At 36.6% G+C, this 17,101-nt stretch overlaps 1 protein-coding gene across 1 annotated transcript in view; it reads right to left on the bottom strand.

Annotated features, from left to right (window-relative positions):
- sip1 (septin interacting protein 1) overlaps nt 1-17,101 on the bottom strand; it is a 125,846-nt gene that overhangs the window by 43,463 nt on the left and 65,282 nt on the right. The window contains exons 9-10 of the mRNA XM_090380029.1: nt 10,108-10,255; nt 1,811-2,007 (exon numbers count right to left, since the gene is read on the bottom strand). Coding sequence (XP_090236155.1) covers nt 1,811-2,007; nt 10,108-10,255 — 345 coding nt within the window. The remainder of the gene's footprint in view (nt 1-1,810; nt 2,008-10,107; nt 10,256-17,101) is intronic.

Genomic DNA, 17,101 nt, shown 5'->3' with positions numbered 1-17,101 from the left:
ATCCTGAAATCCAAGTATATGATGTCGAAATAATTTTTTGCATCCAGTTCCTCTGTAACTACATTTTAGTATCCACAGATCAATACATCAATCAGATCACCTCACACCTGAAGAATCCCATCAGCATTGAGCATGCTCAATGCTGTGGGATTCTTCCTCTCGCTCAGAATAATCACCTGAGAGGGCATAAATTCAAATTGAGGAAAGACAGATGTAGGATAGACGTGCGGAAATTTGCCTTTAGCCAGCGGGTGGTTGGTTAGTGGAACAGACTTCCATCCCTTGTCGTGGAAGTTGATAGCCTAAATAAGTTTAAGGCTCAGCTGGACAGGTATTTTGAATGAACAGAGGGGTGAAGTGGAAGTGGTTTTTTTTTTTTTTGGCTGATGCTGCATAAGCTTGCTTTCTTGCATCAAATGCCTCTACTAATGCTAATACTAAGTTTGCTTATTTCCTTTGCTGCCTCCCTTAATATAACTGGATAGATTTCAACCCCACCCAGGAGTCTTTCTTAAGTTTAACTTCAACAATTTCTCCTCCACTTTCCTCTCAGTTATTACAAAATCATTTAGCTCCATGTTACAGTTTGATAAACGTCTGGCCTCCACTTCCCTACAGAATTCCTCATGTGTGAATATAGATGCAAAATACTCATTCAGTTCATTAGCTAACTGAGCAGGATTATCACCAGTCGAACCACTGATATCAAGTGGACCAATCTAATTCATCCCCTTCCTTCTAGAATTTACATAAGTAAAGAAGTCTTTGCATCCTTTGCTAAATTTTTCTTGTAATTTGCCTTCGGTTACCTGACCTCCTTTGTCACTTGATTACAGACTAGCTTATATCTACCATAGGCTTCTGATAATTTTAAATTATTGCCTGATAATTTTTATGTATCCTATGCATTTTTCTTCTCTGCCATGAGACTCATTAGTTCATCTGACATCCATTTAGGCCCAAAACCTTGAACAGTATTTTTTAGTTGCCACGAAAAGCCTAGTAGCTTCCAAGATTAATTCCTTGAATGCTTCCCATTTAGAATTTGCCGTTGGTAACATCAGTTGGTCCCACAGTATAGAAATTAAAAACTGTCCGAAACCACTGTAGTCACCTCTACGAAAGCAAAAACCCTTCCTTTTACCTCTGATGGTAATTACATCTTTAAGTAAATTCCAGATCAGTAGACTGTGATTGCTGCCGCCAGTGGTTCCTTTATCTGCAGATTCTTAATGCATGAATAATCAATACTGGCAATCAGATCAAGAGTATTACTCCCTCTAGTTGCCTCTCAAGCATACTACTGTAGAAAACAGTCATCCAATAAATCCAAAAAATTCTTGCTAGTGTGCAAGTGACCAACCTAGAAATTCCAGTCAATACCTGGAAAGTTAAAATCCTCCCATTATAGGACGTTTTGATTTACTGCACCATTCTATATCTCTGTACAGTTGTCCATCGTACTCATTATTTAGTCTACAACACACTTCTACTCTCATTTCGGTCTTTCCAGTGCTTATGTCACACCAAACTGACTCAACGTTACACTGACCACCCAGTGACATGGATGGCCAGTGCAACTCGTGACTTTTTTTTTTCCAACATTGATCTGTACTTATTAAATAAGTCCACAGATCTCCTACTCTTAATGTCATTAGTGCCAACGTGTACAACAATGGTGCCTTTTGTGTCCTTAAAAGATGATATCTGCTCAACTTTTGCCCCTGGTCCTATTCCACCTATCCTTTTTCACAATATATATAAAAGAGATAAGATAAAGTTATTCAACAAAAAAGTCTACTTTACACACAGCAGAGCTTTCCGAATGCAGGGCATCCACACCTCCCACACAAGCTGATGATAAGGATCAAGATCAGTATTCTGCCCTTTATCCAGTTCAGCAGTTTTTATTACATCTGTTTCCAGGATATCTTTCCAAGTTTTGAAGAGATCTTTTCCATAATCAGGATTCTGGAGGGGATCCCATGACTCCATAAACTTTTTAATCTAACAAAAAAAATTCCATAAACTTTTTAATGCAATATTAAAAACCACTACCTGAATTGCAAATTATAGTGAATATAATGAAATTAATTCAATTGTTAATAATATCTAATGAGAGATGATAAAAATTAATAAAAACCACAGACAAGTATCCATTCTAACAACAAAATTACTTCAGCAGGGCTTCTGTTCATGGGAAAAAAAAAAAAAAAAAAAACATAATAAAAAAAAATCAGCTATTATATGTAAGTTGTATGACATAGTGAATGCAGAAATACCCAAAAATTTGACATCTCTTGAATCATATAGCAAAGTCTCAATTTTCTTGTATTCCATATCATTTTTAAGTACAAAATGACAGTATGCTTAAAGATGTTGCAAATATATGCAAAATACAAACAAAACCTTCCAGCTCTCTTTGAAACTTAGTTTCAAAAATGACAAGAGCTGGTTTAACTGGACAAAAAAAAAAAAAAAAAACCCTAACCACACATGGTTTCTCATTGATATAACTGCCAAGCATTGGCAGTATAAATCCCAGGCATTGGTTTCCCATTGCTATAACTGCCACTCACTTTAATCACGTTTCAGATTTCCATTATCTGCTGCAATAGCAAACAAAAGGCAGATAATTTTTAAATTTCTGGGGTCTGCTCTTAAAATACATGATGTGGTTTTCTGAAAAACTTCTGGAAAAAAAACAAAAAAACAACAACTGCAACAATATCAATTAAGCCATTGTCATCATTTCTCTCTTTCAAGTCTTCTAAAATGAAAGTTTTAAGCAAAGAAAAACTGACTAAATAATAAGTTTTTGTCAATTTGAAATTCCACATATTTGGTAACTCTGAAACTGTGTACAGTGGGGCCTTGACCTTCGAAGACATCGACATCTGATATTCTCAGGAACCGATTTACCTTCCACACAATCTTTTATTTTAAGGATATGATATTTGCAGGAACCGATGGCTTTCCAATATAGCTGGAATGATGCATTGGTGGAAATTTTCCGATGCATGGCACACGGAACATCATTCGTACAATTATTCTCAACCAATTAGCATCTTTATTGTTCAACACAAAATTCCCGCATGTTACAGTACTTTGAACAATTTCTTTATCCTCTGCTTGATGCACTTTTCCAGTGTGTAAGCAGAGCGTATTTTTGTTAATTATACGAAACTGGCCTCTCCTGGAAGCGAATGCCAAGGAGAACGTTCATCCTTAGTGATGAACGTTCTCCATAAACCTATGGAAGATAGGCTCACTCTCCGGTTGAGTGCCAATATCTCTGGAGATTTTAAGCTGAAACCTTTGCTGGTGTATCATTCTAACATCTCCAGAGTATTTAAACAACAAAACATCAACAAAGGCATGCTGGGAGTGTTTTGGCACAGTAATAAGAAGGCCTGGGTTACAAGATATGTCTTCAATGAATGGGTGCTTGAAGTTTTCTGTTCTTCAGTGAAGATTTATCTTGAGAAAAATAAGCTTCCAGTGAAGGAACTGCTCCTCCTGGCCAATGCACCAGGACACGATCCTGACCTTGTCCAATCTCTTGAGGCACTGCGTGCAAGTCAAATTTTTGCCACCCAACACCACTCCTCTTCTTTAACCAATGGACCAGCAAGTGATTCCAACCTTCAAGACAATCTATGCCAAGAAAATGTTCGCAAGTTGCTTTGCAGCGACCTCCGTTGAAATTGCTCTAACCCTCAAATATATTTGAAGGTCCAAGTACAACATCCTGAACTGTGTGAGGCTAATCATAAGTTCTTGGAATGATGTTTCCACCAGATGCTTAAATTCAGCCTGGAAAAGCAGCTGGCCTTTAATCATCCATAACTTTGACTGATTTGAAGATGGTGCTTTGACAAATGATACTGTCACCCTTGGCAAATCAATGGGTCTGGAGATTGACGAAGAGAATGTGGAGGACCTTATTGATGCTCATGGGCATGAGCTAATGACAGAGGAGATACAAGAGTTGGAGGAAATTATAAAGAGTGACACTGGTGAGGAAGAAGAGGACACCCAGTGTAAGCTGAAGAGTTGAAGACTCATTTCTTGTTGGGAGTGTTTAAGTGAAGTGGTAAAAAAAAAAAAAAAAACATGCCAACAATGAAAACACTGAACTCATGATGTGCAAAATGGAAGACGAAGTAATTTCTTACTTCAAGGAAGCTACAAAAAAGGTCATCAGAAACAGTCCACTCTGGACAGTTTCTTTGCCCGTAGCAGCAAAAGACTGAAAAGACGCCGACTTCTGATCTATTTTTTTTTTTTATTATTATTATTAGCTATATGGTGAAAGAAGCCTGAGGCTTATGCTGCACCAGCCAAAAAAAAAAAATATTCCTGAGTTACCCTGTGTGTGTGAGAGAGAGAGAGAGAGAGAGAGAGAGAGACACACACAAAAGGGAATCACCAAGAAAGAGAAAAACGATGATATCCAGCTCAGGACCCTGGGTGTGCCAAGCCCATACTCACCAGATGTGAGCCCTTGGGGTCAGTAATCCCACCACCATGTCACTATTGATTTCATCAGCCCTGCACTTCGAGTCTAAAGTAAATGTTAATTTATTGAGGTTTTTTTTTTTTTTTTTTAATTTTTATTTTAAGATTTTTTGTAACTATTTATTAAATAATCTTTATAAAACACTCATTTTTAATGTAAAAATCAAGTATAACAAGTAAGAAATATCTATTTTGTGGGGTGGCCTGCCAAGAGTTTAGAACGAATTACAGGAAATCAATATACTATTGGTTTCAACTTACATTTTCAACATACAATAGGTTTTGCGGAACAAATTACCATCAGATGTTGGGGCCTCGCTATACTTTTAAAAAGCATCCATTCCATGTTTGAATTTATTGAAGGAGTCTGCCCATTTTACTCTAGGTATTTACAAGGTTGTTTTACATGCAAGAAATATTCCATCTTTAAATATCATTTCTTCAGCTTTTATTTGTGATCAGTAAAAATTTTCAAGCACTTATGGGAGCAAAATTTTCTTCAATTCATAATTTAAGTATTTCAATCAGTAATTTTTAGTAATTGCCCATTGAATATAGCAATCACACTATACATAACATAGAAGTACATTTCATTTAATGGTGATTCAAAAAATTTGACAATAAATTTCGGAGGTTTTCCTTGCACAAGAAAATAAAATCTTTAATACTTGATCAATCACTTGGTATAAATTTAGACAAAAAGTTTTTGAAAGTTCTTGTTATACATTATGTTAATGTTCCAGAGAACAAAATTCTCAAAATTCCAAAGCTCAAAGAATCACTAATGAAAATATTGCATCCTTGAGTAAGATCAATGGAAATTGTAAGGCAGATCATGGCCACCACACAATGAAGATTGTCTGTCCACATGGAATTCCATCTTTTAGCCCACAGGAAGGTGCTCTGTAGAATTCACTGAAAACCTGCACCACTTAGCCCACCAACGTTAGAAGAGGAAGAAACATATTCCCAGCTTCAATCCTTCTTTTCCTAGAATGAGTTCTTGGAGGACTTTGGTATGCTACTGCAACAAGATCTAGACAAATTAGGAAGCTGGGCTGAAAAGTAGCAACTGAAGTTTAATATAGACAAATACACAATACATGATACGAGAAGCAGTAATCCCAGATTAATGTACCAGCTATGTGGTACCACACTCAGAGCAGTGAAGAATGAAAAAGACCTTGGGTAATTGTGCAGTAAGATATAAAGTTCTCTGAGCAGTGTAGACAGGCTGCCAGACAGCTCATGAGCTTTTGTCAATGATAAACAGGAATTTTTAAAGCAGAGATAAGGAAGTGATTATACCATTGTATAAGGCAATCGTTAGGCCACATCTTGAATACTGCATAGAGGTCTGGAAGACTCATTTTAGGAAGGATGTGGATCCATTGGAATGGGTGCAAAGAAGGCATTGTGAGGTGTTCTGATTGAGGTGTTTAAGCCCTGAATGGATTGAGTGAGCCCAGTACTAATGGAATACTTCCTCTTGCTCAGACTGCACATGAGGAGGCATAAATTCAAATTGATGAAGGATGGCTGGTTGTTGGAAGACTCTGGGATGATCATCTTGGACTGGAATGCACTTTCACCAACCCATTAAGAACTTAAAGAAGTGATGAGAAACTAATGAATCTGACTTCAATGGTCGGCATGGGATTGATGGTTGAAGATATGATATAGTTACATGCTAGTAAGAATGGAATACTAAAGGAATCATAATATGGGTTCTGAAGCTAGGGAAGTCCTGGCTGAGCAATTTTGGTTAATTACTATGATGAGATCATAAAACAGCTGGATGCAAAAAAACCTTTACATTATGTTGATATGGTTCCCCTTGAGAGGTTACTATATAAACCGGAACAAGCTGTAATTAGGAAAAAATCTTTAGTTGGATCAGAGGCTGGCTGAAAGACAGGACACAGACAGAGTTATAAATGGTTGCTCTTCAGAGTGTAGTATCCTAGCAAATGGTGTTTGTCAGGATTTGGTGCTGAGCCCCCACCTCTTTCTAATTTCTTCTTTCTGACCCTGATATGAGAGTACATGGGAAGATATTAAAGTTGATAACGAGTTGAAGTTTGGGAGGGTGGTAAACACCTTCATGGATTATCCCGAGATATCTCGTTTTTAGTTTTAAAAGTTATTTGGAACTACATGAAATATCTCAGGATACAATAATACCTCCAAATTTAGGATTGAAACGTATTTTCTCGGGCATTTATCTGGCTAATTTTGCATTAGCCAGATAAATCCTGAGATTTCTCGGGATTTTCTTATGCCTGGCAGCAGATGTTGTTATTGTTATTTGGTTTTTAGGAGCATTAGCAACTAAGGCCATATTGCTCCGGGGATATGCGGTGGTCATTCCCTGACCTTTCCGCATCCTCCGCATTTGGTGGTCACGGGCTCGAACCCCGGTCTAATCAAGAAGCGTGTGCTATGCACTGCCACTCCTGCCCACCTGGCTACGGAGACGCCACCTGGCAGCAGACAACAGGCTTTCATTTCACTTATATTTACTTACTTATTGTACTGCAATGTCAGAACAGTAGCGTGTTCCAAAACATGTTCCTATGTGCCGCCAGTAAGCAAAATAAAATTTGCTGAATACTGATAAGTATTAACCAATTAGAAAGTAATATTGAAAAATATTTCAGCACCCTCTTGAACTACCGCCCATAAGGGATGCTTACCTTGCCTATCCACTTGCGGCAGATGTGTGTCAGAATGTAGTTAGTTCACGATTATTGCTTGTGGTGGGAGGTTACTCCTTGTGCATTCCAGTTGATTTTTTAAATTTATTTATATAATCAGCAGTGAAGAGTGTTTTTCTGTTCATTTCTTTTAGCTCAAGCACTAATTTATTAAAAAAATCTGTATAATTTGCACACTTTTTTGGCATACACAAGATAACTCGGATAGCCCAAATGGGTTAATTACTCCCATGTATTTGCTACTAAAAAATTTATAAAAAACACAAAAAACTATACAATGAGTATTCACATGATGCATACTTTTAATCTGTAAAATAAAAAAAGTCGATCTGTTATGGCATGTTTTCAGGAAAAAAATGTTCCAGGAAGGGGTTAATGTCCAGAATCAGGCTACTGCTTCAAAATGATTTGAATCAGTTATATATATGGTCTAAAAATTATATAGGCTTATAGTCAAGATATGAGGACCTGTGCTGATGATGGAGCCACCCTAGACTGATGTTTGGCAGCATAATCTACTCTCATTTAACACTATTCTTAAATGTTCTGTTATCCAACAAAATTTTATTATTTTCTTACTTTACCATGAGTTGAAGCAGATGATGTGTTTTTGGTTTCAGGAATATGGATTAGAGGTCTTGCCTGTAATATTGCGTGTGTGTGTGTGTGTGTGTGTGTGTGTGTGTGTGTGTGTGTGTGTGTGTGTGTGTGTGTGCACGCACGCATACACTGGATCAAGATTAGGATAGTCTGCTGACATTTTTTAGAGGTAACTTGACAGTATATAGCTGTGATGACATATTGCTCTTATGCTACACCCATCATAACATTTGTTTTAGAATTGTCAATTTATATAAAATTTATTGGAAATAGTTTAGTTCAGTGGTGGCATTAAACTATTTAAAATAACAGCCATTTCCATCACAGTGTCACACAGCATGTTGGAAATGTGTCATGTGACACCTAATGGTAGATCTAAATCTAAAATCTACCCAAGGCAAATCAAATTTGGGAGGGGGGGGGGCATAGCCTACATTTTAAAATTTGTTACTACTTTTCTATAAGAAAGCTAAACAATTCCATACAAAAATTTAAGGCCACACTCTTAAAAGGAATAAATTTCTTCCCTCCTCCAACCACTGATCCACTCCTGGTGCCACCAAATATTTTTGTTAACTATATAAAGGAATTTTATGTTTATAAAATAAAATAAATTTAGTAATGAATCAACAAGCATTCATCTTAACATAATTGATAATAATGCTAACAGGCAACAAATATGAACGATAGGTTCCCATCACATTAAAACCCAGGTTGTAATTTCTGAAAATAAAAGTGGAATTTAAACTACATTTATCTTCATTTTGATTTTTCAAGTTATTTATACAATTTATATTATTTTTACATAATGGGAGGCATGTCAGTAGCAAGAATTACATGTATCACAAGTTGTATACACACCACAGTTTGGCTACTTCTAGTTTAATATGTATAAGCTGTACGGAGTTGATGAAGTTGCTACTTATTAAGGATTACCTGCACCACTGTCAAAAGTAGGTCCCATCCAATGCTACATATGCTGTCCATGGGACAGGGGAATCACAAGTGTATCTGCCTTTTATAGTGTTTGTTAAAAGGTGCATGTTGCACATCTCAGTTTTGGTTTGGTTCCAGTAATTTAATACTAACAAACTAATTTGCCCTAGGTTTATTTCTATAATGTTATATTAACTGCAGATTAAAGAGAGCTTGCCAATGAAAATGTAAGAAAAAACCTGTGATTTTGGCAGCACACAGTTAGGCACAATGAAGTTTATTCACTGAAGTTTGTAGTGGTCTTTCTATGGTACACAATCTGGGCATAGCAAGAGATAGCAAGGTCAGTAACTACACAAAGCCGGGTTTTTGTTTGTTTGTTTTTTGGTTTTTAGGAGCATTAGCAACTAAGGCCATATTGCTCGGGGATATGTGGTGGTCATTCCCTGACCTTTCCGCATCCTCCGTATTTGGTGGTGACGGGCTCGAACCCCGGTCTAATCAAGAAACGTGTGCTATGCACTGCTGCTCCTTCCCACCTGGCTACGGAGGCGCCTCACAAAGCCGGGTGCTTGTAACAATCTATGAAGAGATGCATGTGGGATTTTTCCTTAGGCATATGCCCACAAGGAAGGTAGTCATTTCCCATAACAGACATAAATGGACATAATCTGAATCTAGACATACCCTGTCCAAAATCAAAGAGTATGTCACCATCTTCCTCCTTTCTCACAACAGAATGTCAGGCAATGGAAGAGTCCCAGAATCTATTCATTCTGAATAATAATACAAGTCAAAAAAAAAAAAAAAAAAAACCAAAACACAGACCACTGATTTTGACAACATTCATGGGTATGACGTGGAATATTTGCCACAGAGTCCAAACTAAACACTAGCAGACTTCTATCTATATGAGTCAATCAAAGGTAGCTCAGCAGTGAAAGCATCAAAATTACTTCAAATTTTATAAAACTACTTTTTAAGCTGTTTGTTTGTTATTTGGTTTTCAGGAGCATTAGCAACTAAGGCCATATTGCTCCGGGAATATGCGGTGGTCATTCCCTTGACCTTTCTGCATCCTCCGTATTTGATGGTGACGGGCTCGAACCCCGGACTGCTCCTTCCCACCTGGCTACGGAGGCGCCTACTTTTTAAACTAGTTTTACAGTGGAACAATTGTCTCAGTATTTACAGAAATCATTTTATTCATAAAAATGGTTGTGCACTCTTGTCAACAAAATGAAATGAAATGGAAAAAAATAATAATAATAATAATAAAAAAAAATAATGATTTTGTGAATGCAGGTCATCAGTTTTAGCAGTAAGTACTTACCAATGGAAATACAAGTGTAATAGCCAAATCACTTAAAGAATACATCTTATATTCTGGATAATAATTTTCCTGTAGGTCTTTAAAAATTTTAGCAGCATCCTCCAAACTCAGAGATTTTTCTGAATCCTCCTTACTTTGGTCCTCTAGCCTAAAGAAAAACAACAAAGATTTTTAAACAGTTGATAATCCTCTTAATGTACAATACATATATCCTGGATAACAAAGAAAGGCAACAGAGATAATCTGAAATGTGGTATTTTATATTATGCATCAAGAGATGGAAGACATGCAAAAATCACATTTTGAGTATAGACAGCAAGTACTACAAAGTTTTACCATGCTTAGCCATGAAAAGTTACATATTTAGCTAGTTTTCACAAAACCATTTTCTCCTAGTAACGCAGAGAAGGGACAAATATACAGTATCATATAGGAGAAAAATTGATATTTGTATTATAAACTGCTACAAGGAAGTAAGCTTATGCAATATTAGTCCAATAATTTAAATTTATTCAAACTTCCTACCACCAAAATACCTAGGTGAGTTTTTATTCCAACAATCTATTACTCTACTGTTGAACAAATTTTTACACATCTATTCCGCAACCATCCTTTTTCAATTTAAATACAGGGCGAGTCAAAATTATGTATACACACTTTAACAATCAGAGACTTGTGATTTAGATGATTGATTTGTATTATTTCTTTTTTCAGACTGGCTGAAACTGAAACTCATAGAAATGACAGATAACACACAATTAGTTTTGATAGTAGAAAGGTGGTTCTTAAATGGTACTGGAAATTTGAAAAGGTTTAGAATCCATGGGAAAGAATATGGAACGAGGGTGCCTACTTGTCTAAAAATAACCTGTCCAAGGGCTAAATTTCAAGAACATGGAAATGTACACATTATCAATAAGAGAACCAGTGGGAGCAAATTTCTATACTTCTTGATGTGCAAAAGGACTTAAATGGTACTGGAAATTTGAAAAGGTTTAGAATCCATGGGAAAGAATATGGAACGAGGGTGCCTACTTGTCTAAAAATAACCTGTCCAAGGGCTAAATTTCAAGAACATGGAAATGTACACATTATCAATAAGAGAACCAGTGGGAGCAAATTTCTATACTTCTTGATGTGCAAAAGGACATCAAGAGGTATTGAATACATTCAAGCCATCATGAATGCATTTGAACATTCCCAGCAGAAGTCAATAAAACAGTGTTCACATGAACTGCAAATTAATCAATCAAGCATAATAAGAATCTTAAAGGACATAAATTTGAAGCCTTTTAGACCTCAATTACTGCATGTAATATATGAAGATGACCTAGAATGACAAACACTATTCTGCAAAAGTGCAAAGTGTTAGTTGTCTGATGGCACCAGGGAGTTTCCCTCATCTCTGCGTTGTGTACTCTGTGTAGGCCAGACATTATACACTATTCTGCAAGTGGTATCGTCATAAAAATGGTGGAATTGGTGCCTTTGAGGATACAATTGTGTACGCAAGAGTATTTTTAATTGTATGGTCAGATGAAGCCACATTCAAACTAAATGAATATTTGTATCGTCACTGGGGCGGTGAAAATGTGCACTTCACCTGCCAGAAAGATGTGTTAACCTTCCAGGGATAATGCCAGAATTTTGTGGATGGGAATCTTCTCTCATGGGATTACTGGATTTTACAGATTCGATGGCACTGTCACTGGGAAGAGTTATTTTGAAATGTTAAGAAATTATGCAGTACCCAATATCAGCAGCATGTTTTCAGACACGATATTTTTTCACCTTCACATTTTCATACTACTGTCCATGACTATCTGGATGGAATTTAATGAACAATGGAGAGGTTACAAGGGGGGGGGAGTGCTTTTGAATACCCTCCAAGGCCTCTGGACCTTAGTCCCTTAGATTTTCTTTTGCATGAGGATAACCAAAGGATAAGGTGTGTGCACTAAAAAATTAAAAAGGTTGGAGGATTTGTGGATGGTAATACAGAAGAAACATGCAGAATTTTGAATAACTTGTGCAATACTGTAAAAAAAAGAGTAGCTGAAAAAAAAAATGTTTTTATGCATAAGTGCCAGAGGAGGACATTTTGAGCATTTTAAATGAGTTTTTCTTTTAAATAGAAGCAAATATGTAGTTCAGCTGTTAACACATTCGCTGCCAATCACGCACCAGCGCGTGATGTCGCAGCAGTATTGAAGAGCCGATCACGCTCTGGCGCGGGATGTGGCATCATTACCCAGTAGCCAATCACGCGCGGGCGCGGGATTCACTAGACTTTTGTATGAAGTTGTCAACTTCAGTTGGCATTGTGTTTCTGCTGTTTATATTTGTTTTGCCATCAAGTAAAGGGTTTAAACTATATGTAGTTGTATGTGGTGTTGAATATTTTGTTACGTGACGTGAGGAAAAGCCTTGTAATATGAGTTGTGCAGATGACAGTTTAGCAGGCCAGTCGGGCCTGAAAAGAAGAAAAGTGCACTATAAAAAATCCCTTACAGATGAAGAAATTGCAGAAATATTGGAGGATTTATCTGACGTAAATTCCAGTGACGTCAGTTACGACGATGATGAAGATTTTATCCCTCCAAAGGACGCTTCGGATTCGGAAAGTGTAGATGAAGAAGGTATTGTGGAAGAGGCTACACTTTCACTGCAGGATCCCTGTAAGTTGGAAAACGTCGTGTGGGAAAATGACGTAACATCGATGAAACAGTTTCGTTTCACAAAATCCAAGTCTTTGCTGCAACCCGTGCCAGGTGAGAATCCAATAGATTACTTTCGTCATTTATTAACCGACAATATCTTGGATGAAATAATTACACAAACAAATGTTTATGCTCATGAAATACTTCTTCCCAGAGAAAATAAAGAACATTCTCGAATAAATGAATGGAAGGACACCACTAGAGATGAAATGCTGGTATTTTTAGGATTAATTTTACATATGGGAACCATTCGACTGAACCGCATACAAGATTATTGGAAAACAGATAAGCTGTTCGGATTACATGTATTCGCAGACAACATGAGCAGGAATCGTTTCTTATTATTACTGCGGGCCTTGCATTTTGCAAAAAATCCAGAAAAGAAAGAGGTATGCCCACGGGATCACCTATATAAAATTCGGAAAATGGTGAATCTGTTCAATGAACGAATGTCGGAAATATATTATACAGGACGTGAGATTAGCTTAGATGAGTCTATGATATTGTGGCGTGAAAGGCTTGTTTTTCGGCAGTACATTCAAAACAAACACCATAAGTACGGCATCAAATTGTATATGATCACAACGCCTACTGGCATGGTTATCAAATTTCAAGTGTATACCGGTATGTTGGATGATTCTGGTGGAAAAGGACATGCACAAAAAGTCGTCATGAACTTACTTGATGGGATGTTAGATGTCGGGCATAGCATATTTATGGACAATTATTACAATAGCTATGAACTCGCTAAGTGTCTCGCTGACAGACAAACCCATTGTACTGGGACAATCAGAAGTAATAGGAAAACATTTCCGAAAGAGGTTCGAGAAAAAAAACTGAAGAAAGGAGAAACTTTATCAAGGTGTGCCCGTGGTGTAATGATTGCTAAGTGGAAGGATAGAAGAGATGTCAGTTACATATCTACAGAATACCAAAATGATATGGTGGAAATGCAGAACAAATGAGGCGAACTGAAATCAAAACCATTGCCTATAATTGAGTATAATAGGTTTACGTCAGGCATTGACAAGCAAGATCAAATGCTTGCCTATTATCCTTGCGAAAGGAAAACCATTAGGTGGCCTACAAAAATATTTATGCATATTTTGCAACTAATAATGATAAATGCACACCATATCTATAATAAATATTCACATCATCATCATCAGCCATTTTCAATCCACTGCAGGATGAAGGCCTCTCCAGCAACTTTCCAGTTCTTTCTGTTTTGAGAATATTCACATAACAAGGTGCAACTTTATGACTTCCGTTTATCAGTGATCAGATCTTTATTAAAACAGCCATCTGATCTCCCTCATACTGTGCATCATGTACCTGAACTGGAACATGTGCTCAAACCACGGGAAGAAAGAAAAGGTGGAAAGATATTGAAGAAGCAATGCAAACGTTGCTATTCCGAAGGGAAACGTAAGGATACAATCTATATCTGCAGTGTTTGTGAAGGATCACCCGGCTATTGCTTAGATTGTGCGAAAATTATACATAAGTAACATTCTGACACATAGTATTTATAATCTGTATTGGTTCGGTATGAAATAAAACGTATTTCTTAATGTTACCATGTTTTTTGTTTTATTATTTACAAACTATATTATTATGTTTTTATGTCACGCGCCAGCACGTGATGCGGCATTTAAAGCCAAATTTGACCTCCAGTGCCTATCACGCGCTGGCGCGTGAATCTCAAAATTTTTTGGAAACTGCTTATACGACACTTAAATATTGATATGGTATACCGAACAATCCCTTATTACCAATTTTCAAGCTTTTTGGTTATGGAAACACAGTCGGCTTCTGGCGACAGTCTCCGCCTTCTGTGCTGCGCTATTGACGATAGCATGCTGACCCATGACCGGCAGCGAACGTGTTAAATGGAAAAAAAAAAGAAAAAGTATTTAAATTTATTATCAGATTCACAAATTATGGTCTGGTGAAGTGTGATTCTGATTCATAATTCTGATTCACCCTGTATATATCCCTGTGTGTGACAAAAACTTTCACATTTTTTACAATGCGGTCTAAAACTGGCACCAAAAATTTGTTACGACAAATTTAAGCAAAACTTTTGAAAGTAATAACTTTGAAATAAAAACCTTTCGTACCTTCTTCTTTGGGCATTCCATTTAACATCTGCATGAATTCAGCCTAACTAAATATGAGCTCTTATACTTATTTGCTGGCTGAGATATTTTCCTTCAAAGATAAACTCGAAATTTGAAAGTCAAAATTTGACCTATCTTTAGGGGCAAATATCTTAATGTGAGACACCTTCAATTCTTTCGTTTTTGCCACTATTGGAAAGAGCAAGTTTTAAGCAACAAGAATCATGGTTTTTCAGTTTTGTGTCTTGCTACTAAAGCCTAAAAAATGGATTTACACATTTTATATTTTCCACATAATATTTGCATACTTATTTGATGGTGAAGTTTCACATCTCAATAAGGACAGAACTACTGCATTTACAAGAGTGAAATTTTCTGCAATTACTCTGCCCTTTCGTTTAAGGAGAAAGCATATATTTGCCAATGCACAAAAAAGATCTGTATTTTTTACAGTGGGGGTGCAAATGGCAAGAAAAGAAATTGCACTTGGGTTTATTTAGTGCAAGTTCCCAAGCCTGAAAAGTAGTCTTTATTCAGGATTCAAAGCATAAAGATGATGTTCTATTGGTTTCTAAGCTTGAAAGAAGTTATAACTGCAACAAAATTTATTTAAAACATAATACAATTTGAAATAAGCAAGTGGGTGTGAAGATATTGAATCACTGCTTCATAATGGACTGGAATTTTTCGTTGATGATTGATATTACTACTTCAGGCAAGCTATATTGTTCTCCCATTGTTTTTGGAGCTGGAAGATTGGCAATAATGTGTTGTTCAGGAATCCAGCAGACATCTTGTCTAGCAGGCCAGTGAAATGAGCAAGCTGCTCCATGAGGATGCATGAAATTTAACAATACACCAATTATTGTCATAAATACAGGCAATGTATTGGCCAGGTTGTAATTTAACAAATTGGCACATATTGAATATTGGTTTCACTAGTCTGATCTACATGAGCTACAAATGATGATGGTTTGTCATTTGATACTCTGCAAACATGAATCTGTCTTGCATCAATAGGAATGAAGTGATGATTTTCACTTGTTCCAACAACAGTTTGACTGTCTATGAATCTTTTCTCTTCAAATGGCCTTACTTGCTCAATTTCCTCTTTAGAAACAAAACAGAATTTTATCCAGTCACATGCTTGTCACAAAATTCAAACATGTTTTTTGATGTCAGGATTTGGTTTTCAATTGGGTGTTGGAGACTTGCACGTGCTGCCAATCGTTTTATTGTTCCACCAATTCCATCGCATGGTGACTTGCCATGGCTAGTGCTAAAGAAATTCCATTCAGCACTGATATCAAAATCCTTCTGATGATGACACAAGTTAATAAAATTCTTGAAATTCTTGTACTGAGCTGCAGAACCATCACTGAAGTAGTAAATGTGCCTGATTTCTATCATGAAACTCTTCAAATATTCAATTAGGTTGGTGACACAATTGCACTGCAATTGTGTCACGTCGAAGGCAGTCACTGATTATGCAGAAACTTATATTCTGAAGTTCGACATCCTTGTAATAAATGACAACTGGATGAAATGTAGCCTGGTTATTCTCCAAGTGGAACCCTTCAACAGCATCTTGCACAACAAATAAATAATTTTCTGCAAAATCCATCAAGATGATCAATTCTCCTGTCATTAGGCTTTCCTTTGTTGACTTCAAATGGTAGCTTTGATGTTTAGCAATGTAGTGATGACAGGAAAGGTTAAATATCTTTGTACTCAACTCTTCAATAAAACCTTCTGTTGTTAATTGCTTTGTGTCCAACGTATCTATTGCTTCAATTCAATAATATCTTCTGGTTCATTGTTTTCAAAAATATTCTCTAGAAACATTTTTAATTCATCTATTCCTTGACATTTTTCACACCGATGAAGCATACAATCTTTTGACTCCAAATCAGACTGTTTTAACAATGAGAACCTTGTAATCACATTCAACAGGACTTGCTTCTAGCATTAACTTGACATTTTGATGGATTGTGTGTACACATACAGAATGTTTTCCTGGTGCACCAAATGTGACATGCCGCTTGGGTCGAAGTTCACAAAATTTAGAAAATCCAACGTCAGATCCATTTCTATCTCGATAAGTTATACACATTTCCTTCAAGTCGCTCAGTAGTAGTCGCTTTTGCATTT

Source organism: Mastigoproctus giganteus, chromosome 8 (assembly GCF_048544385.1).
Source record: "Mastigoproctus giganteus isolate SK-2022 chromosome 8, ASM4854438v1, whole genome shotgun sequence".
NCBI lineage: Eukaryota > Metazoa > Arthropoda > Arachnida > Uropygi > Thelyphonidae > Mastigoproctus > Mastigoproctus giganteus.
This window is presented reverse-complemented; position numbering and strand designations above follow the sequence as displayed.